This window comes from Hippoglossus hippoglossus, chromosome 5, assembly GCF_009819705.1.
Source record: "Hippoglossus hippoglossus isolate fHipHip1 chromosome 5, fHipHip1.pri, whole genome shotgun sequence".
Lineage (NCBI taxonomy): Eukaryota > Metazoa > Chordata > Actinopteri > Pleuronectiformes > Pleuronectidae > Hippoglossus > Hippoglossus hippoglossus.
In genome coordinates this window covers 5,142,815-5,165,660 of record NC_047155.1, presented here as the reverse complement: position 1 = coordinate 5,165,660, position 22,846 = coordinate 5,142,815, and the positions used below count along the sequence as shown (strand labels likewise).

The 22,846-nt window shown below is 42.6% G+C and overlaps 2 protein-coding genes and 3 long non-coding RNA genes across 20 annotated transcripts in view; 1 reads left to right on the top strand and 4 right to left on the bottom strand.

Annotated features, from left to right (window-relative positions):
- The window catches only part of arhgef10la (Rho guanine nucleotide exchange factor (GEF) 10-like a), a 104,573-nt gene extending 92,050 nt beyond the window's left edge, over positions 1–12,523 (bottom strand). For 2 of the 6 annotated variants that reach the window (XM_034586427.1, XM_034586431.1), the window contains exons 1-3: positions 12,159–12,523; positions 3,542–3,841; positions 824–852 (exon numbers count right to left, since the gene is read on the bottom strand). In XM_034586427.1, the coding sequence (XP_034442318.1) occupies positions 824–852; positions 3,542–3,836 (324 nt within the window). In that variant the 5' untranslated portion in view covers positions 3,837–3,841; positions 12,159–12,523. The remainder of the gene's footprint in view (positions 1–823; positions 853–3,541; positions 3,842–12,158) is intronic. The other 4 variants (XM_034586428.1, XM_034586432.1, XM_034586429.1 and 1 more) reach the window with 3 other exon arrangements.
- Positions 12,524–14,338: 1,815 nt separating this feature from the next.
- On the bottom strand, positions 14,339–18,155 carry LOC117762013. The gene is made up of 2 exons (XR_004613915.1): positions 14,798–18,155; positions 14,339–14,738 (listed from the first exon to the last, which is right to left on the bottom strand). It is a non-coding gene; the product is annotated as an uncharacterized LOC117762013 (long non-coding RNA).
- Positions 16,725–22,846, top strand: part of LOC117762014 — a 27,760-nt gene continuing 21,638 nt past the window's right edge. The window contains exon 1 of the long non-coding RNA XR_004613916.1: positions 16,725–16,838. This is a non-coding gene — a long non-coding RNA (uncharacterized LOC117762014). The remainder of the gene's footprint in view (positions 16,839–22,846) is intronic.
- Positions 18,192–22,846, bottom strand: part of chd5 (chromodomain helicase DNA binding protein 5) — a 37,467-nt gene continuing 32,812 nt past the window's right edge. For 4 of the 11 annotated variants that reach the window (XM_034586416.1, XM_034586417.1, XM_034586419.1 and 1 more), the window contains exons 35-40: positions 22,139–22,247; positions 21,804–21,936; positions 21,432–21,648; positions 20,170–20,333; positions 19,021–19,204; positions 18,192–18,353 (exon numbers count right to left, since the gene is read on the bottom strand). In XM_034586416.1, coding sequence (XP_034442307.1) covers positions 18,226–18,353; positions 19,021–19,204; positions 20,170–20,333; positions 21,432–21,648; positions 21,804–21,936; positions 22,139–22,247 — 935 coding nt within the window. In that variant the 3' untranslated portion in view covers positions 18,192–18,225. The remainder of the gene's footprint in view (positions 18,354–19,020; positions 19,205–20,169; positions 20,334–21,431; positions 21,649–21,803; positions 21,937–22,138; positions 22,248–22,846) is intronic. The other 7 variants (XM_034586418.1, XM_034586426.1, XM_034586421.1 and 4 more) reach the window with 6 other exon arrangements.
- LOC117762016 lies at positions 19,344–19,913 on the bottom strand. The gene is made up of 2 exons (XR_004613918.1): positions 19,843–19,913; positions 19,344–19,785 (listed from the first exon to the last, which is right to left on the bottom strand). It is a non-coding gene; the product is annotated as an uncharacterized LOC117762016 (long non-coding RNA).

Here is a 22,846-nt window from a genome sequence, read left to right as displayed (position 1 = left end):
ATGGGTCAAACTGAATCAACGCACGTCCTTCCAGAAACAAGAAGTAGTCATAGGAACATGGATTATCTCAGTTTGTATATAGTGCCACTGCTTTTATTGTTTGCTGATTTCTGAAGATTTGAAGCTTAGTGATAAATTGTTCTTTCTACTCTACTCAACATTTTTCAGGGTGAAACTTTTCCCACACACCAGATGGAATTTGCAGTCATGTAAGAACATTTAAGTATGCTTATGATAATCAGATCTCACAAATGCATAGCTCATCATAAATCAGGCTGAAACAAGCAAGCTATGACAAGTCTGTGCAGCTCAGCCAGTTAGGACAAAAGTCAAAGAATTTCAGGATAAGAAAAAGTACGAGGCCTGATGTTATACTTCATTGAATTGAGCCACTGATGTTGCAACAGTCTCACAGCTTTTTTAGGGGAAATTGTACAGTAAATTCCAATGAAATGAGTTCCCATCCCCCCTCCACTGTACTGGGAGGAAGCAGAAAACTTAGGGATGGAGTATAAACAAGACTCATCTTATCTTTCTGTATATGCATCATCATGAATTAGGCAGACCCGTGATTTCCCCCTGGAACTGGAGCAGCAGCATCACTTCATACTTGACATTACTCCTTCTAGCTGCGGGTGTGAGGAACCATCTGGCGTCTCCATGTTGTACAAACACATGTAGGGTAACATCCCTGTATCTCATACCCACTGACATTATCTCAGACATAATGACATGACACTGATGTGGTGTCGCCTGGAGTCTACTTCCTCCACCGCCCTTTAGCACTTCTCCCCACAATGAGATAGGAATCAGAGGCAACTTACCAGCTGGGTGACTCACTAACTGGAGCATCTGTTGGAAATAAGGAAAACAGCAGTGAGACAAATTGTTCCGAAAGCAAAGAGAGTACATATTTGAAAAATGACCGATGCAACCCCAAGCAGAAAATCACCCTCACGTTTAGGAAAGAAGTGAGTTAGGATGATGCATCTGCTGACTAACTTTGACTGGTTCTGGACCTTCTGACCTATTTTTTAAAGGAATAGTTCACATTATCTACTCACCTCAATGCCGATGGAGAAGTGTTTGAGTCTTCAAAACACTTTTAGCATATCAGAGGACATTTAGGATAAAAACATGGTGTAAATGACCTTGTTTCGAGTCGAATGTGAATGTCTTACGGTCACTTAGATGACACCACAGGAGCTGTATGGAGGCACGTTATGCTTTTATCTGTGGCTTTTTTACATCTGAAGAAGGAGTCACCATTTACTTAAATTGTATTGGACTTGGCTGTAACGCTGTTTACCTCTGAGACTCCAAAAGGGTTTTGTGGTGAAGAAGAAGAAGAAGAAGAAGAAGAAGAAGAAGAAGAAGAAGAAGAAGAAGAAGAAGAAGCTTGTAAGATTGCTCGCTTATGATATAATATTTGAATGATGAGGATGCTCAGTTTGCTGATAGTAACGAATTTCACAAACAATAAGACTCCTTCCCATTGAAGAGACAACATGCTCACATCAGCGAAACCAATCAATGTCAAGTATATGTAGATGTGTGTTGTGGAAAAGTCTTTAGCGTTCTCCCATAATTACAATGTGAAACTAAAACTAACAAATATAAACAATATGACACATGAACCTTGGTTCAGACTTTCTGGTGTGTAAATACCCAAAGTCTGAGATAATGAACTAACTGATCAAACTGATCTTGCACGCTCGTGCTGTATTGTCAAAGCAAAGGTGCGTACAGCGGAGGTGCTGTTAAACAAATGCCATTATCGATTTCCTTTAGCTCGCACCATGTAAACTCATGTCATCTGGTGAGAGGGGGGGGGGGGGGGGGGGGGAATCTGAATCTCAGCTGCTCTCAGCCCTCAATTCCATAACAGACCTCCAACCACACACTGTTATCAATGCCCAGAATTCCCCCTACGCATCCGCGCAGCCCACTTAACGGATTATACCACACAGACTTGGTAAAAAAAAGCTTTTTAATTAAGCACTAATCGCTCCACTTTGCCCGAAAGAGCTCGTCCAACACCTTAAATCTCTCTCTTTATCTGCGTGTGTGTGTGTGTGAACCAGGAGCTGTTGGGCAACGCTGGCCGGCCTGGTAGTAAATATGTCGTACTTATATCTACATAAACGTCATCCAGTTAGGAGGAAAGTTAACTCCGCTCTCTGAGCTCTGTCTGCCGCAGGAGGCAATTGAATCCTGTTAATTTGAGATTAAAACCACATACAACTGGCTGAGGTCACTCACACGCATATGGTGAACTGATGAGATTACTTTAAGTGAAGAGGTAACATCGGATCTACAACGTAGACACAGCTCAGCGAGGACAGGTACAGTTTGCAAGTTGTATTCTATTCTATCCAATTAGTACTAATGTTATGCTACTTTATATTTCTACTTCATTATAAGTTCAGAGGTATTTCCTCCCGTCTACATGAAGTTATATGTTAAAGGTGAAGCCCCTGCACACACACGCACATTCCACCCACACGTGTTTTCACTTATTCACTGATTAGGCCTTCTCATATCTAGGGGGGGGGGGGTTACTTCCTTCAGCCACATTTATTGGCACAGAAGTAGAGTTACTTCTCCTCTAAGCATTTGAATCCAAAACATATTATCAGCTCAATAAATATGATTTATTGTACAAGAAAAATACAAACAAACCTCGACCAGCTACAACCTTAGAATACCTACTACCCAACCTAACCCATCAAACAGTATTCCTTTTGTATTTACAGTGGTATATCACCACAAACAATTATGTTTTACTAGTATTGGATTATGATTACTTAATAATGACTCATAATGAATATTAGTAAAGTTAATACTGATCATTCTTAGTTTATAAATTTTCAGTTTATAGTATTTAAACATTGTATTTTCTATAGCTTCCTCTGTTCAGGGCTGCTTGGTTGATGCCTTCGCCAAAAACCGGGATTAATGTCAGTAGCTGACGTCCAAACTGTTCATTAGCATCTTCTTAAAACAACATCTTATTTTTAGTTTCTACGGCTGCAGCAGACGAGTCGGTGTGAAGTTTTAACCCGAAGTTAAATAACAGAATTATGTTTGGGGGCTGGACAGAAATAAGTGATTGGTAGAGAGGGACTGAACCTATTTCATTTATTTTACTATCCCTCTTTGCAATAGTAAAACGTTTAAAACTCATTTACCACTAAAAATCTGCACAAATAATTAAAGATATATCCCCATTTAAAATATCTGCTGCACGGAAAGAGAATTTGTATATTAGGGCCGAACATTAGAGGAAATGATTCATTACTTTTTTCGATTTTTTAGAAATACTTTTTTCCAGTACGTGATGAGAATTCTTCAAGTAAGTTCTTCACCAAAAGTGTATTTTGATGCAAATCATACTTTTACTTCAAGAAAGTTTTGAATCGAACCATATGGGATTGGTACACTTGAAAAAAACAGACAGCCTCTGTCAAGGTTGTCTGAAAAAAACTAAATCAATTCAGCACCTGTTTAAAAAACCTTATTATTCCTGAAAATATCTCACCTGCAGGAGAAATTGACGCCTTGACCTCGGTGGAGATGCCCTCCTGTCCAGCAGGAGGCAAAGTCTCAGGGAGTTTAGTACCGTCTGTTATTGTCTGTGATACGTTTCCTGATGTCCCACTATCCTCCTTCTTTGACACCTGCACGGAACTGACACAGTCCAAGCTGATCCCTTTACTGTCCTCCTCCGGTTTCTCCTCGTCCGTGCTGTCGTCAAACACAAACTCTTCCCCCTGCTCCTCCTCTTCGTCCTCCTCATCCTCCTTTGGAGGTGGCTGAGACATCACGGTCGACATAATTACTGAAAAGGTGAGAAAATATTCATGTGTGAATACTGATGTTCAGCACTTTGAGTTTAAGACGACACCTGTACCACATTTTTACTGAAAAAGATAAAGCTCCTTAACACTATGAGGGAATGGTTATTAAAGATTATTAAAGATTTACATTTATTATATTTGATAGAGACAGTGCTCATTAATCTACAGACAAAATAATGTAAATGAGCCAGGCAACCTGAAATAAAATCACCTATCTTATATAATTACAATTATCTATGGATATTCCATGTGCATTATACACATCATCCAACAAACCTGTGAATACTATTATAAAAAAGTAATTAACCCATGATTAAAACTTTACATTCAATAATAACCCATGATTAAAATACATTATTAAAATCAAGCAATACAATGGAACACTCATTACAATACAAAGCCACAAATATGCATAAATCACATGAGATTGAACGATGACATGATCACAAGTCTGTTTGCATTTGGTTTGTATTTAAAGGTTCACATCCACTCAATGTGTTTTCTACCACAAATCAAAAGGCCAAAAATGCAAACACTCTTCTGGCCTCAACTCAATTTGAACCCTGGAGTTATTGCTTCTAATGTGACATTAATTTTGTGTTAACTCCCCCCCCCCCCCCTTACATAAAAAGATTGATTTGGATAAAGGCAAAAGGGAAATTAGCTGGAGGACTGAAATGGATGCTGATCTTTAAAAAACACACCAAACAGTGGCTGCTCAATAAAAACACTGGTATTTAAAATACCTTCAAGTTAGAAATCAGCATTTCTCTCTGAACTGAAGTGAACTCTTGAACCTACAGTGTGTTCACAACAAAATATCAGACCTAAATCCTCAGCCTTCATTAGTACACAGCGGATGGTGGGGCTGTTTTTCTTTAAAGTGCACAAAAACAACCTAAGTTGAACAACGTTTTCACACACTTTGGCATAAACGAACTGAATAAATGTACAATAACCAGTCAGGCTGCACTGAGGGAGAAGCACAGTATTATCCCACAACTACAAACATGACATATGGCCAGAAGAAGGACTGTTAGTTAAATCTGAGGAGTGGGGGGGCGGTCTGAGGAGGCTTAGTGGCAGATTAAAGGAGACACCCACAGTCCCCAAACATTTCTGACCTCAGTAATCTGAGACTCTCCTCTCACCTCGTCTTATCAATGAAAACAGGTTCAACTGCCAGGAACCATATTTTAAAACAATCAGAAATGATCAATGTTGTCATGTTATTCCGAATGATGTTGCAAGCGTTCTTCAACAAAAGAGCATGTCATCATCCGTAGCCATGGAGCGCAGATCTGTTCTTGGCATATTTTCACAATAAAACATCAATCTTCCACCACACATGTGCCCTCGAGGTATTAAACCGCTGCAGCTCTTTCCATATTTCATAAAACGGGGGGGGGGGGGATTTTCTATGACGTGCGCGCTTCTCTTCCTGAACATGGTGGTGTAGCATTCCAGCACCCTGCTGAATCTGCTTTGCATTTTGAGTAGCACTGAACTTCTTCCAGCGCTGGAACATTGTCGGGGCCTGACGGGCGGTTTGTCGGGCTCCTTTGGGAAAATGACAGCATGGATCCGGGGGGGGGGGGACAGAACACAGGTCCGGCTGTGTGGGAAGACATCCCTGAAACATGCTGCTTCGCGGATTGTAAAAATTCCTCGTCAGCACTTGTTGTTTCACCTGGATACAGGCGCTGTCACAATGTTACGGCTCCCATTATCTTTTACTGCTGCTCGCTCACAGCTCAGTTTGGACAAGATGTTGGTTCAGGAGCAGTGACGGCTTCCGAATCTTAAATCACCACCAAATGTGTTTCAGAAGTCTTTAAATAACAGCAGTAAAAAAATACATATTGATAAATGAGTTCTCTGCTTGTTTTACGAGGACAATATGCCACTGCAGCCTTTGGACCCAGTTACCGCCTCTGTACCACAAACAAGAGTTTCTCCAGTCGTCCCACTCGCTGGTCAAATTAACAATGACTCTTTTGTGGAGTGAAAACTTCTGCTCAGCCTCGGCAGGCATTGTTTCTGCATTCGTCACTGCAGCACTGATTAGCTCACAGGTCATTTGGACCCTGGCTGCTCAGTCTACTGCGACAGGCAAACTCCATCTGTGGAAGAATGGAGGATTTTATGAGAAGAAAAACTGCTTTCTCTTTGAATGAATAGTAATTTTTTTTAAAGAAAACTACAATGTGAGGTTTGATTGAAAAGACATTGTTCCTGTATTTCCACAAAAGAAAGCCACGCTGACTGAACAATCACTCTTGAATATTCACAGGATTGAATTGGACGGACTAACCAAGAGCGCCCTGAGATCCTAAAGATGTAATTGATCATTTAAAATTGTCAAAAAAACTGCTTGTGGCTTAAAGAAATGCTGGAAACCTCCAGGGCCAAAAGCTCTCCATTTAAAACACCGTCCTCGGCATCAGAACGACAGGTATTCTGAGCAACTTTCCTTTGACGCAAGGCATTTGGACAAGTCATCAAACAGACTCCGGCTTAGAAAAATAAAGAGCCCCGGGAGTGGCGCTGGGTGAAAGCTATTCTTGAGGGGAAAATAAGATACATCACAGAGTGAAGAGATGAAACCAACTCCTACACACCCTGTCCCTGACCTACATAGAGCTCTGAAAACTCTCCCGCTGTGTACCCAATGTGGTAATGAGTGGAGGAAAGTGAGGAATGTGTACACTCTCACGGGTGATCCACGGCAAACCGGGCCATACATTCGCCGACTCAAAGCATCAATTACATCATGTCTCGTTTTGAATGTAGTAGCTCCTACAAACGGGGATTCGTAGACCTGATTTTAATGTTGTCTCTGATTCCAACTCAGCTCCCGACCTAATTCGCTGAGCTGGAAGGATATGTAATTTGCTTTGAAGAGAGAAAGTTAAATGACAAGGTTTAAAAAACAGGAGATGAAAAAGGAGGAGTTTCCAAACCAGTGGCTGTATCCAAAACTTTTTGAGCGAGGACTCTGTGAATCTTCTGGGCAGCACATTGAGTTCTGGCCACTGATTTACACCGACTGCGGACAAACCTCGCAGCCATTGGTCAGTGGCAGTGGGTTGTATCAATAGACAAAGGAGGAGAGCAGCAGCTGGTGGTGACTGAATAAACACCATTGGAGAATCTAACAGAAAGTCACTCAGAGCGACCCTACTTTAGAGTTTTGCTCTGACAGAAAATGGCAGACAAACACCCCGCAGACAATGAGCGAGCGGTGGACCGTTGACAACAACAAACAGTGCCAGGCAGGGGAGGATTCTGCCTCTGGCGCCCGTTCCGTCTTCGGCTTCCCTGAGGATTTCCCATGAAGAGATACGGCCAATTTAGGAAGCGCAAACGGCTCCTTGAGAACAGATGGAATATGTCTCTCTTTGGCTGTCAAAAGGCAGAACAATCTGAGTGGGAGGCTGTTCACAGGCATGTGAGGATTTCGTGGATTTGCTTTAACATCGCGTAACCTCACCAAAAGATCTTTAAACACATGGAGAACCTAAGCCTGTTGCATAATATATCATGACTGGGACGGATGCTTTTAAAATCTCAACTTTAAATGTTGGAAGACTCTGTGCCAAGGGCCATGCTGAATATAATATCACACTGTAAACACAACATAAGAGGTTTATCTGTGCATATTTGAGTTGATTCCTGCTTTCCCCACAGGTTTGCTGTCATGTTGCCACAGTTAAGACATTCAGGGATGTATTGTTCATTCAAAAGCCGGCCTGGCCTTCATTTGCCCTCTGCCGCAGAGGAGGGCTCCAGTGATGTCGGTCCACAGCAGCAGTGATGTGCTGCTGGTGTCGCATTTGTCAAGGACACGGTGGGAGCAACCTCCACTGCCCATCTGCTCGCAGAATAATAGTTTACTGCACTGGATGTATGCTGTGCAAATACTGCACAGAGATAGGAATGTCCTGAATGGGTCGACCAGACACGGCTTTTGTTTATCAAGAAGAATGATCACATAAATCTATGTCCAGTTTAGTCATTCATGTGAATAATTCAGGAACACACTTTTACAGAATATGTCCTGTGAAAGATATTAACTCCAGCAACACAGTGACCATTATTACCTCCACTGAGAGGATCACCAGTGTCAGCTTGTATATTTTGGTGTGGATGCAGACTAAAGGCAGGATCTGAGATTTATGAAAAATGAATCATTGAGGTTGCCAGACCACTTCCTTTATACTTCTACATTAAGAACTAGAAAATCACGAGTTGTATTATTGGGCCTTGGTGGAGGTGCATTCCAGTGTTTCTGTCTCCAGAGGCTTGACTGGGTTGTTGATCGCTGCAGGACAATTCAATTCAATAACTTTTTATGGGTCTGTGTTTCTGGATTTTCTGCATTTCAAATTCCAGTCAACGAAGTCTCTTCCCTTCTTCATCCCTTCTTCTTTTATTTCCAACCACACTATCATGCAAAGCCATTACAAACGGGAACGTCAGGACATCTTGCTACCTCATTATTATCATTCAAATATCAAACACCAAACTCATCTCTTATATCTCAGGTCGATAGTCCTGTCTTGTGAACAAGCTATGGGCATCAGCAATTTAGTGCCCAACTCTGGCAGAGGCAGACAGAAAGAGGAACGGTCAAAACCAAACAGCAGGTCCTGACTTTCAGTTCCTAGTGTGGGTCAAGTTCCAAAAACAAAGGGTCCTACACTTCTTTCAATGCAAACTGAGAGGCCTGCGTCCCTGGGGATGACACGAGAGAGTTACAGGGAGGGCACGGAGGGACAACCGTGAGGCAATGACGGGTGAAAGACGAGACATGAGCTGAAGACAGGTGAAAGGGACAGGTGTGTGTTATTCGAAAAACACAACGGATGTTCGTTGCTATAGTTTTGGGTGATTGACTTTGCTGAGTCTGCACTTATCACAGTCAGAGCTGCAGCAGTGGTTGTGAAACAGCTCAAAAAGGCACTAAGGGGACTTTAAAACCCCTTAGTGCCTCTGACTGCCACAGTTAACATGAGAAGCATCAGATCCCTTCACAGAATCACAACACGGTTAAATCTGAATGCGCACTTTTGGGTAATTAGTGAGACAAGGATATGTCCGTCACAAATAACTGTCCATAAATCCACATAGAAGTCACAGAATTAACTGACCAACACATCCCTAGAATCATCACAATGTGCCCTCAAAGTTATAGCATTAAAATCCCAGAATATTCATGTTAAAATCCCACAATTGTCACATTAAAATCCTGGAATCATCACATAATAACCCCTGAAGTCGCACATAAAGAAATAACTTTGTCTTGATTTTGTCTTGACTTTAAAAACTGCTGCCTTTGTACAACCACCAGTTACAGACTCCCTGCATGATTCATGCTAATGCCTTTCAAACCTCACACCTCCAGGTTCAAAGCCGAGTAGTCACATGATTATTCTCCCAGACTTGACACAGCTTGTCCAGAGCCATGCAGCTGTTTTCACAAGGTGAGCAATCCTCATGACATGACATGAACTCAACTTCCCTGGAAGAATCCGGAGACGTCCCCTTTATTATACACCACGTGTCAGTCATCAGAATATGCAGCTTTTTTCCTGCTAATTCCTTCAGTGAATGACGAGAAAGCTGAACAGACTCACTGTGCTTCTTTGCCTTTTAAATCCACCTTATGGAAAACCAGCGTCAGCTCATAACTCGGCAACTGCATGATCATCACCACCTGTAGCCATATGATGTGATCTTGTGATTCGTCCCTTGTCCGCATTAAAAACAGTAAAAGCTACGACTTAAGCGTTAAATGTTTTCATTGTTCCAAGTCAAAGCTCCGGGAGTTGCCTCTGAGTAAACCTCCTCGAGCCTGAACTTACAACACCGGTGTTACTACAGTAACTGCCACCTGGGAACACAGAGGCACATATGAGGTGGATCTAAACTGACGCAGACTTCTGAGACTATTACATAAGTACTCACAACTCATGGGTGGGACCACACCCACTGTCAAACCCTGGCACACCTGTAAAGTTTCACGACTCCATATAACATGGTTGTAGAAAATCCCTCCTCAGACAGACCTCAGGCCTCCTTGACAGTTCTCACAATAGGAAGTGTTTCCAGGACCAATTGCTGCTATGACGACACACACAGACTCAAAACAACGCTGTCACAGCTGCTGACCATTAGGTTTTTTGGCCTGTGCTGTCATTACACGCTAAAAATCTTGTCAGACATGAGCTCAAGTCATTTCCAGAGCCCCAATTATCTGGACATTTTCCGCAGTTCTGCCTTTCACATTTGACGAACAACAGCAGGAGATAGTCTGAGTCACACGTGCTCAAAACGACGGGAAGATTCAGGCGATGGGTGGAGCCTGGGAGGAGACGGGACATGACGTAGAAATTCTGTTTATCGCCAAAAGCTTTCGAATCTCGTGTTTCCTAGTTGACATCTTTGTCTGTCTTCAACGTATATGTCAGCTCTTTTTCAACCTGAGATAATCGTGTTCCTTCACTTTTAAAGTCCGTCGCATATCACAGACATCATCAAAACTCGCTCACTGTGAATGTTCCGGACAACTACCTGCCGAATTCTCACGTGGGATCACTCAAGATACTTTCTGGACATTTTACTCGGGGCAACTGATTCGGACGTTTGCATTCTCACATAAAGCCTCACAAGTAAATTTCAGGACAATGTCAGGACTTCAGTGTACGTCCGAAGTACTTTATGATTCCCACAGCTAGTTTTAGCCTTTGGTTATTATGTCATTGATTGTGCATCTTCAAGTAGCATCAGTTCAAAAGAGGCCGCTCCTTCAATAAGGGATTCAAGTCTGAAATCACATATGGAAATAAACTTCTGAACTTAAAGAACTGTAAGTGTTTAACTTTGCCTTCACCACAGTAGTCAAGTCAGGACTGATAAGAACCAATCAGGGAAGCTATTGCGAGTAACTGCATCGTTACCAAACATCAACAACCTTCCATAGAACAACGCAGCCCTGACGTTTTCAAGCTAAAACGGGGCAGGCAACTGAAAACTCTGGATTAGCGATGGTAGCAACGAGTGATGCATCTTAAAACTAAATCATAGCAGTGTGGACGTAGCCTAAACTTTGAGGGCCAATCAAATCCAAAGTACTTTAAAGAATATGAGTCATTCTTCAAACTAGTTTGTTGTCAGCAGAATAAAAGTCAAGTCATGTTTGGGCAACGTGCTGCAGACCTCCACCTCAGAAACGTTCCCAAATTCCTTCTCCTCGTCAATTATCTGACATTCCCAGGAGATGTCACAGCGCAGCAGCGAACCTCTGACAGGTGAGTCATCACTATCAAGTGAGTCACTCGACAACCAAGGCTCCTCGCATGTGTACGTACGACCGTGTGAGTGTTAAATGGTTGAATGTGTGGCAAAAGGCAGAGGGTCGCCATTGATAGAGAAGTCTTTGTTGGTAGCTCCAGGCCATGCATGGATTGTTAATGTCTTTGGGAAGTGGGGGACTGTGACCAAGGACGGGGGGGGACGGGGGGGGGGGGAGACCCCTGATACAGTGAGTTCATGGAGTTTCTAAGAAGCAAAAGGCTCTTGGACATCCGGCAAGTGGGGGACAAACAGTTCTCCAGCTCCAAATGCAAATTAGCAACATGGTCAGAGGTCCCTTCACCCCCCCCCTCTCTTCATGCCTCTCCTCCCTTGTCTCCCCTCTCCATTCTGCTCAGTATAGCGGCAGCAGCGTGAAATCCATCCTGGGAGGGGCCATTGTAGTGCGGGAAGCAACCGTCCAACTGGAATGGCTGAGACCAGGGAGCCTCTTTTTTGTATGGCCCCGGAGGCTTTTTTCGTGGAAGGGGGTGAAGTGCAGTGCTGCCGAAAAACAGCACCCGGGCCAGGAGGTGTGGGTCTGGGATGAGCCGGCAAATCTGTCCCTCGTGCTTCCTGGTCTCGGGAACCGGGAGCTATCACAACAAGGCCCTGCCGCTCCGTGGGGCAGGTTTAATCGTCCATGATGGTGTGGACTCTGCCAGTGGGCCACACGGGTATCTGCCATCCCCATCCTCCTCTGCTACTGCTGCTGCTGCTGCTCCACCTTCTCCACCGGACCCTGTGTCACTGAGGGGTAGAGAGGCAAACAGAAAACACCCCCACACCCCCCATCTCCACACACACACACACACACATCTACTGCACAACGCTGCTGTCTCTGCAACATGCTGACCATGCTGAGGGGAGGAAGGGGGGGGGAGACAAGGAGATAGGGGAAGGTGTCTGCAGGGGAAGAAGTACACATAGAATACATCTCACCTCCTTGTCCTGGGTGGTGTGTCCTCAGAGGAGCTGGAGACCCCCCCCACCCCCACCCTTCAGTCCCTGCAGCCTCCCATACACCCCCCCCCCCTCCCCGTTTCTCTACCACTCCGCCGGGTGCAGCTCACTCATCCTGATGGTGGAAATCTCCTGTTTACTTTCCCACAACTTCTCCCCCTGCACCGTGCGCACGAGCAGCTGAAGATGAGGAAACCGCTCCCCCCCTCCCTCCTTCCTCTGTCTCTCTCTCTCTCTCTCTCGTTCTCTTCTTCCCTCTCTCTTTTCATCAGATGGGTCCTTCTCTTCCTTCCTTCTCTTCCCCCCAGCCTCTGTCTGTCCTTTCTTTCTTCGCTCTGTCCCCCCCCCCATCTCCCGCCCTCTCTCTCCAGTCTGTCCAGACGCAGAGCAGGGCGACGGCTTCTCAGACGCAACCGGCCAATGGCGGAGCGACAGACTCACGCGCACAGCCAATAAGAAGCCCGCAGGCTGGTGTTAGCACCAATCAGAGGAGCTGTTGAGAAGAAGAGGGCGGGGCAAAGGGAATTAGGGGCAATGCCGTCTCACAGCACTTCCGCATCAGACTGCAGGTGTGTGGTCATAGTCACTGAATTAAAATTATTATTATATTATAATTGGAGGAGACTTAGCAAAGCAAATCATTTTATGTATATTAGATAGATTAGATATAGATTTATATTTAATTTTGTTTTATTCTTCTCATAATTTTACTATATAGGATTTTTTTATAAATGTATTAAATGTACTTCATACCTAAACTTTACTTGGTATAACAATATAACATTTTAAATTAAAAAATATTATTATATTATAATAAATGAAATGGAGCAATATATTTTAGCTTTTTATTTTATATTTCACTCTATTTTATTTTGTTTTATTATTCTCTTCATGTTTTTATTATATAGGATTTTAGGCAACTCTGACTGTTTTATGATATGAAATAGGAATGGAAAAATTTGAATAAAAATTATGATTATATTATAATAAAATGTTTTGTTTTTTAAAAGAGACTAGGGAGACTTAGCAAAGTGAGCAAATGGCAAATTAATTGGAGCAATAGATTCTAGCCTTTTATTCATATTGTATTTAGTTTTATTATTGTACTTCTATTCATGTTTTTATTATATAAGATACAAGCAGCAATAGGATGATGCAAACCTTGTATTTAAAATCTTACTTCACCAGAAGACTACAAGTATTCAAATGTATAAATATATAAAAACAAATACAATTTTACAAAATGGATCATCGTTGTTATATTTTTATATATTATTATAGAAATATATTGTTTAATTTATTTGTTCTGTGAAATTTTCTGGAGAATGTGATAACTCAAGCTCTGGACGTTTTCAGAACAGAATGTAAAAATACACCAAGAAAATTTGGGGAAAAATTCACAGCGAGTGAGTGGACGCGTTGAAGACGTTTCTAACATGCAACAAATGCAAAGCTGGAAAAACTAAAATCAAACAAATATGTCAGGATGAAAAACAGATGCCATAGAAGACACCAACAAAGTGAAACAAGATTCTAGAGTTGTGTACATGTGCTTTTAAAACAGGGGATTTTTTACAGTGGAATTTATAACGTCACGTCCTGCCTGCCCAGACCCCCCCCCCCCCCCCCCCCCCTCCTGAATAATCCGGAAATGATCCCCAAACAATCTCCTGCTGCATTCTTCAATGTGAAAGAGAAACTCTGGAAAATATCTCGACCCAATTTTCTTGGACATCTTCCGTAGTTCATGTCTGAAAACTGCTTAATTGGCATTTTTGAGCTGTACACTGCATTTTAATTACATGCTTTATACTATATAATATATATCCAAACTATTTTTAATCAGATTTTACACTTTTTTGTCTCTAGAACTATTCTGTGACTGTTCTCTTTGAAAGGCGTCAGTCTGCTATTTCTGACCTCATACTACCTACAGCAGTGTTTCTATTTCTGCCTCTAATCACATTTGCGGTGCTGCAGGCTCAAGCAGCTTGTGGCGTTCAGGAGACGCCGCAGCACGAACACGAGGTAACGCTAGAGGTCAAGTCCAGATTTAAATCTCAATTCCTCCTCGACACCAACTCAATTACTCACATGCACATTTAATTTGTCTGCAAGGGGGGGGGGGGGGGGAGAAGAAGAAGAAGAAGAAGAACAAATCCCTGTGTCACTGTTGTCCAGAAGATTTATTAAAACACATTGAACAAATACACAGAATACAAATAAAAAGATGACAATTCACTTTTTTTTTCATTCGTTTGCTATACAGAACAAATATCAGAACCATAACACTGCTCGGAGCTCGTTGTCTGTAAATGCTAGATACACTACCGCCTCCTCGAAGTGAACCGTCAGACGCTTCACATGCTGTGCATTCGCTGCAACAAAGGTGCCTTTTATCAGGGTCTTTTGGTAGCTTTAGAAGCCATGTTAATAAGCATGTACATACATTGTTAACATATTTATAATATTAGACTGAAGCCTTGTTTTCTAACAGACGTTACATTCGTACTGACTTCAGTTTGATTGCATTTCATTGCAGTATGTTTTTGATGTCGTCTCGTGGTCGTCACTCCAGAGGGGGGAAAAAGACAAGATTTTGACTGATGAGCACGTACGGCGCACACTGCAGTTCTGTGGCAAACACCATCCAGCAGACATTCATCTTCTTCTATGTTCCAGTTTGATACGCAAATCTATAGCAGACGGACTTATCTCTGAAAAAAAAATCGTTCAAGTATTTACATGTTTCTGAGGTTGTATCTGTCAAGCAACCTAATACATGTCATGGTCGAGTAATCGGTGACGTGAAAGGAAACACAGCGAACAGAACAGCACTGATTCACACTGACAAAGAATAGCGCAGAAAAACCGATGTGATGCACTTCGAGCTTCGTCTCGCGGGCAAAATAGTTCTGCTCGTGTTTTAGTTGAGTTAAAAGCGAGTCGGAGATCCGAGGGGCGAAGAGGCTGCAGTCACACAATCAAAGTTAAGTGGAAAAGATGAGAGCACCTCAGGACAATCATCTCGTATCGTCGAAGAGGAGAGTAAGAAAATACGCTCGCCGCCCCTGTACAACACTTCCTCCTCAGTTTAGATTAGTCCAATCACAGTCGTCATCCCCACAATGTCGAATAAGTGCTGCGGCGATGACACAAACTGGAGACGCCAAAGAAAATGTGTCGATGTCGAGAGGAAGTTTCACTTTGAGACCAAATATTTGAGCCTTGGTACGAAATAAATTGGATTGGATTCATAGAAGATTGCTTCACGTAGTGGACACTTTAGTGCATGATAACAACAGATGGATATGTGGATAAACCGGGCTGAAGTGCCGTCACACCAGGCAAAGCAATAGGCAGCAGCACACTTTCGAAAGAAAATAACCCATAACTGAGGAAAGTGTAAAAGTGAAGACATCACCTTAGAGTTGATGTTGTGCAACACTGGTCCTTAAAAAGCTGATAAATAGACAATATTCCTTCAAATGGAGGTTTAGACGGCGACAATAACAGTTTCAGTCGTCACCTCCGCGTCGAAGAACTAACTTTACCGGATCTTCTTCTTCTTTAATGGCACCAAATACATCTAAGTTTACATAAAGAGAAGCAAAGTAAAGCTCATATCGAGACTTAATGTTCCATCGCACCTTAAGGACTTTACTTCTCATTCAGTTGTATCAACGGGGGGGGGGGGGGGCGGACTGGGAAAGTCCCTGGGACGTATGAGAGAATTAAAAAGTCACTCTCCACTCACAACTCTGTGGGTTTGACCCTGGATGTGGATGTGGACCAGATGTGTTTTTGTTTATAGTGCAGTCCAGGGGTGTAATTCACAGAGGAGTGGGGGGGGGGCCCAGGGGACATGTCCCCCACGCGTTTTCAGAAGGCAGAACAGGATCCCACCACGTTTTACTATCAGATAATGTTATATATATTTAAAAAATCACACAGCCTGCAGGCACTATGCGTACGATGGGGTATTAGGGCCATGTTGAAGAATGAAAATTCAGAGATTTCATGAATAAATTAAGTTGTAATAGTATGAGAAGAAAGTTGTAATTTAGGACATTTGTCATTTTACAGAGGAAATATCAGAAGATCTGTTGCCTGCGTTAAGATGAGGAATGTGGAGAATCTTGTCAAGTCCCACAAATAACATGATACGTATTAATTTGGCACATAAGCTCTACATTAGACATAAGTATCTGGATTATACTGGTATAATATACTGGTCTGCAGGGTTTAACTTGATCACATCTGCATGTTAATCAAAGAGGTTTCATAGGTTCACAGTGAGATTGTTTGAAGAGTTTGATCCTTTTTGCTTCTTAATCTTCTTAAAATTACAACTTTGTTCTCGTGGTGTTTTCAACTTTATTCCTAATGTCTCTGAATTTTCTTTTTCTTATAAAAACAGATTCTCATTCAAACCAATTTAAACATCCAAACTCAAAAATGGCCCCAAATGTCCAAATGTTCTTTCTAAAGTTAGCTCACGTTATAAATATTCATACTGAGATCATGTTGGATTTTCAATATTAAATCATTTCATATGAGCACAGTCGTCTCGAGTAATTTCCAATTCATGAAACATTGAATATCTCAGCATTTAGTTCAGTTTGGAGCCTGAAAGTGAGACAGTGAGAGAGAGAGAGAGTAGGACAACTACCACCCATACACTGTGTACAGTTCATTTAATATCATGATATAATTATAGCCTGAATGGGGTCGGATAAATGTAGTTTCAATAAATAAATACATGACTTTTAACCATTTTAACAGTTATATGTTATTAAAGAAGAAAGTGGACTGTATAATCATAGAAACCCCACGAAGGCTATAATTCCATTATGTCTAGAAGTAGTTTTCCAGCTCTCTTTGTCACAACCGTCCATTTCGTGAAGGGCACGGATCTAATTCATTTAAAGACATGGTGTCTTACCTCGTGTCGGGGTATCAGAAAAAACAAAAGCCCTTTTGAGGATTCGTGCCTGTCTCTGTACCCCACCCCCCCCAACCCACCCCACATTCTAAATCATAATCCTGCCCCACTGGCCTCCAGGGTTAAGCTCTACCGCCACTACTAACATTCAAATATAGAAAGAATCACAAATATCGTACCATACACAGAAATACTAAGTCGTCTCTGAAATGCATTAAAAACCGTTTCTTCTGCTCCGCCCCGACCTTCGTACGTGTCTCCAAGCCCGGCGTCTGATTTCATCCACGTATTGTACACGTCTTTTTACTATGATTAGACCTATGTGAGGTAAAATAAACAGCAGTCTCTGAGTATATACAGTACAAGAGGCCGACCCTCACAGGGACCTGCAGTCCAGTGTGACTGCAAGCTACCAGCGGGTGGCAGTCTTACGAGGATTCAGACAGACTGTGTCCAGCTACTGCATACATGATAATAGCTTCTGATGCATTCAAATCAATACTGTATCCACTGGTTACTACATGAATGACAAAACCACATATTCATTTAAAGTAACGATAGCGGCCCCCCTCAGTAAAAACAATCTCTTATCAAACTATGACTGAAGACGTCCTCGACTCCGCTCGTCTTCACAGAGGAGAAGCTCCAGTGGGGCACAGTCACAGTGTACAATGAGTGGGTGGATGGGTAAAAGCAGCAGGGCGCACGCGGAATCAAACAGTCGAGGCTGGCACAAATTAAACACACATTCCAAGATTAGATTGAGCCCCAATCGAGAGCATCAGGAACCGAGTTCTGCCTCGTAGTGGGAAAAAGAAAAGTCCTCCGTCAGGGGAACTGCTCCTTCCTCCCTCCTCCTCCTCCCTTCTACTGGAGTACTTGTATACGATCCTCAAAAGGTAAAAGTGCAATTGTTATAAGATAGATACATCTGCATTAAAAAGTTAATCGCCTCATCCGTAGACAGCAGGGAGCTTGATGTTGTAGATTCGAAGGAGCGGGAGAACGAGGACGATGAAGCAGAAGGAGATGGGCGACTGTCGTCCGTGCAGATTCCACCCCGGAGGGTTTCTGCCCTCGGGTCAGAGTTACAACGCTCGTCTAGTCCTCGATGCAGATGACATCACTGGGTTTGCCTGACTTGAGGTCCGGCGTGACGGCGTCTCTCAAGGAGTCGAGTGACTTCTTGTCCAGATGGCTTGTGGGGGGTGGGGGGCCGTTAGCGGACACTGAGGAGGACGAGAGATGGAAAATGTTGTCATTCGTCGCAGCGGAATAATTATCAGTGTTTAGAATCTTTCTCAGCGTAGAATCTTATGATTCAGTGACTAGCAAACAGAAAGAACAATGTAAATTCAGCAATAATGTAATTTATTAACATTAAAAACTGAAAGTGAGCATAAACAGAATCAGGACATTGGTCTGTAAACACAAACACAATGTTTATACCCCAATTAGGATATGGTAACTTTTGTTAAATGTCATAATTCAATTTCATAATGATGACAAGACGTAATTTATACTGATGATGAATGATTGGCTAATCCAGACAAACTGATTATCTTATTATCTGATTATCTGATTATCTTATATCTTATTATAAGCTCTGGATTGTCTCTCGTCCAATTATTCATGCAGATATCTTGGAAAATGTGTTATTTTAATGAATTATCTGGAGAAACATGCCCAAGTATTAATCCCACCAAGTTTGGTAGAAATCTGTCCATGCATTTTGTAGTTATATTGTACACACACACACACACACACACACATGCGCAGGGTGTTGCTGAATCGCATGTCAAATTTAAGAGAAAATTTTCACATGAAAAACATTGAAAAAACCAAACTACAGTTAAACATCAGAACGTCCTCCCTCTCCCAGTTGTTTCAAGTCACCTGTTATCCACTGCAGATGTTGATCCTTACCGCTGACGTAGGGTCCCATAGGCATCTGGCTGTAGTTCACCATGGGCTGTCCACCCGGGCCCCTGAAGCCGCCGCCGAAGCTGCTGCCGTACATCTGGGAGCAGCCGAACGCCCCCTGGCTGAAAGGCTGAGGGACAGACATGAAGTTAACCTGCTGTGTGAGGGATTCACAGGACCAACAACACAAGACATGTTAATCAAACGACATGTAATAAAGATTCAAAATATTGTCTCAGTCGCTCTTTCAGATACATTTCTTTCGTGCTAAAAAAAACCAAGGACACCGAGTCAGATCGGCAACAGTTTCCCTGGTAACGACAGGAGCTGAGCATAGCAACCAAAGAAGCGCAGTCGGGACATATGATGAATATAGAACCTGTTGTATAAGTGAAAATAAAACACACGCTCCTGTTGGGGAACAGGTGCAGGAGACGAGAAAGTAATGAGACAGACGAGTCTTGGTAAAACTCCTCTGGGACCGAGACGTGGTGGAAGTGAACAACTACTTTTCTTGACTTTGCACCTGGGGGAAGTTTCCCATCGGGGATAGTGAGTCTCCACAGGTTCCCTCTCAAGGAATAATGTGGGAGCTGAGTCGTGACTACAGAAACACTTCAGGGTTTTTAGACCGTAGCCGTTTAATTTGACCAAGTTCTTTCACACGTTTAACTGACAATAGTTTCCTCAGCAAGTAGAAACCTTTAAAGGTGCAGAGGGGAACGTTTACAAAACAAACTTTTTTGTCGTAATTGTGAAAAACTGTTGCTATGGTCTGTTGCCATCGTGGTTCACTACACAGCAAGAGTTAGCCACATGCTTTACTTTCGGCCAGCAGCAGATTCTGTGTTATTGTGATGATGCAAACAGGCAAACGTTAGCTTGTTTCCGATTATACTCGTTACTGTCACAGTCTCCATGGAGTTATAATCTCTATAAACAGATTTTACAGGTGAATTAGCAGAATCTGTCGGCGAGGGACAAGATTTTGGGGCCGGAAGCTTCTGCTTTCTGTTTCTAGTTTGTTTCAAGTTATTATTATTATTATTATTATCGTGAGAGATTGACGTGTTTGCTTTCTTCTTTAAAGTCACGTGACCCTCCCTGACCACCACATCTCACCTGCTGCGGCGGAGGCTCGCTGCCTCGGCTGGTGAGGCGGCTCAGGATGCTCCTCTCGGACATCTGCAGGCGCGCCGACACCGGTGGGATCCGGGACAACATGTTGGGCAGTCGAGTCACATCGGCTTTCATGTCGCTCAGAAGTTCCTCCAGCTGGTTCAGCACTGAGAGAACACAGAGAACACACAACATGTCAGAGAGAAGAACACACAACACACCAGAGGAACACACAACACATCAGAGAGAGGAACACACAACACATCAGACAGGCATTTCACTTCTGTTCAATAAATGCTGCAAGTCTGGTATCAAATTAGTGAGAAAAAAAACCACAACTGAGACTAAAAGCAGGGAAAAGTTTGGAGAAATCATCTTTAAAATTAAAGAGCGAACTCAAATCATTAGAAAAAATGAACTAGGGGTGCTTGGGCCTGAAATTAACAACAAGACAAAAACTAAATGCCATAAAATCTTCCAGTGGCAGATGAATCAGCGAAGGGTCACAGGCGGCAACATTTTGAAACAATAACATTTTAACTCTTCAGTGTTTCGTCTTGGCCTCGTCCCAAACTTCTTACTAATCGCTGTCGGCGTGTTGGTTTGAGGTTGTTGATTTTAAATTAACATTAAATGATGCCTCTGTGTCAAACAGCTTCTTTTCAGCTCTTCACGTTAACTCACCTGTTGTGTGGAAGTAAAGAGTTTTCAAAGATCGCAATGATTTGTAAAATGTCGTTATCAAACCCTCATGACATGGAAATGTAAGTGAGGATTGATATTTTATGGTTGTACGATAAATTTGATTATAAATAAATAGAAATAGAAAGAAAACACAAATACAAACAAATATATAGAACGTCAATTCAGAAACCTTTTTCTAAAATGTAATAAATATAATATTCTTTTAATGAAGCATAAACATAAATGCACATCCTTTCTGCATTGTTTATTCTGTAAAATAAACGCTTTCATGTCGGTATCGAGTAAAAAGAAATCAAACATGATTTTAGAGAATATAAGTTGATTTTGAATCAGGTTTCTCTAAATTACTTCATTAAAAGATATATCTTTAGTGATGCTACAGCAATTATAGTACTATTAAGTTAAACATCTATTATTCCAATGGATAAACATAGTGGTAAAAAAATTAGAAATCAAGATATTGATACTTCTGGGGAGATTTCAGCAGATACATTTTTAAACATTCATTTCATGCAGATTTTGTTTTGGAGCCTCTGGCAGACGAGGCCGAGGTTCATTACATCTGTTGCTATCTCTGAGACCTTTGTGCAGCACGGCGTTCGCCGGCTTGTTCCCACCCAGGGACTCTTTGGACAGGTGCTGGTGGGACTCGGCCAGACATTCCACCTCAGCAAAGCGAGTGTTGAGGGCCATGGCCGGGTGGCTGGGGTCCTGGGTCATGTTCAGGTAGGCCGCCCGCCGCAGCTGCTCCTCGATCACCAGAGCCTGCTCCAGCAGCTTCAGGGAGAAAGACAGAGAGGAAGGAGAGAGAGAGGGTGAATCACAGAGGGCGAAGGGCAGAGGGAAATATTCAGATAAAACAAATCCTCTAATCCTTGAACTCGTTTGTTTTCAGTTGTTTTGATTTTAATTATGAAAACTCAGCGATTTGCCTTAAAGCGGCGAGCCAGGAACTTGTTCTTCATCTCTAGGTAGTTGCCCTTGTGTATCTCAGTCTTAAAGGGCTCGTTGAGAATCGCATAGCGGGGGTCGTTCTGAATGTCTTGCCAGCGAGCGTAGCCGTGTCTGAGTCGGATTCAGGGTCAAGAAACAAAAACAGACAGAAGCACAGAAAACCTCATAAAAGTTCTTCAAATAAAAACAGCGAGACGGCTCCGCAGAGTTTTAAATTGCTCCTTCCACCGCACCTCCCCTCCGGCCGTGAGCAGCTCCATCACCGTGGCACAGATGCCGGAGCCTCTCGCTCGCACATCTGGGAAAAGGATACGTTACGATGCCAGCCAGCAGCCAATAGTCGTGGCGACGGTGCCAGATGTCGTGCATCTTTCCAGAGGACAGCGCGGCTCGCTCTTCGGTTTGCCACAGGGTGTGCAGCTCTGACGGCAGCGATTCAAAGACAGAGGGTGTGTGTTTTTAAACAGAAACACAAAGTAGGTAAGTGACAAACAGTGAGAGCACATTAACAACACAATCAAGACGGATGACAAAACACGACAACTTCATTATGGCACCTGAAATAAACAACCAGTGTTCAGAGAGCACAACTCAAGGAGACGTTAAACAAAGTCTGGCAGGAGGATGTGATATTATTAAACTCGGGAGAGAGTCATGAAATCAAAATGGTTATATTTAGGGCGAAGAGCTTCCAGCTGTGAGGAAAACAATTTCTGAGTGAAATCAACTCGAGTGCTGTCGTCCCACTTCCTTTATTCACTGCTCATTTGTCTCCAGATAACATCACAACTGGCTTATCGCTCCGTTTCGTAACGACAGAAAAATCATTTAAGTTCCCCCGATTAAATCTCAGCCGCACAATATTACACAACAACATTATGGAAATGAGTCAGAGCCGTTTAACAACACAAGCTTTTGTTTTCGTATTTTTTTAGACCAACGTCCAACATGAGATTCAAGTTTAATCCACAAGATTTAAAACTAAAATAATCAGAAACGTCATGTTTGTTCACTGCAACGT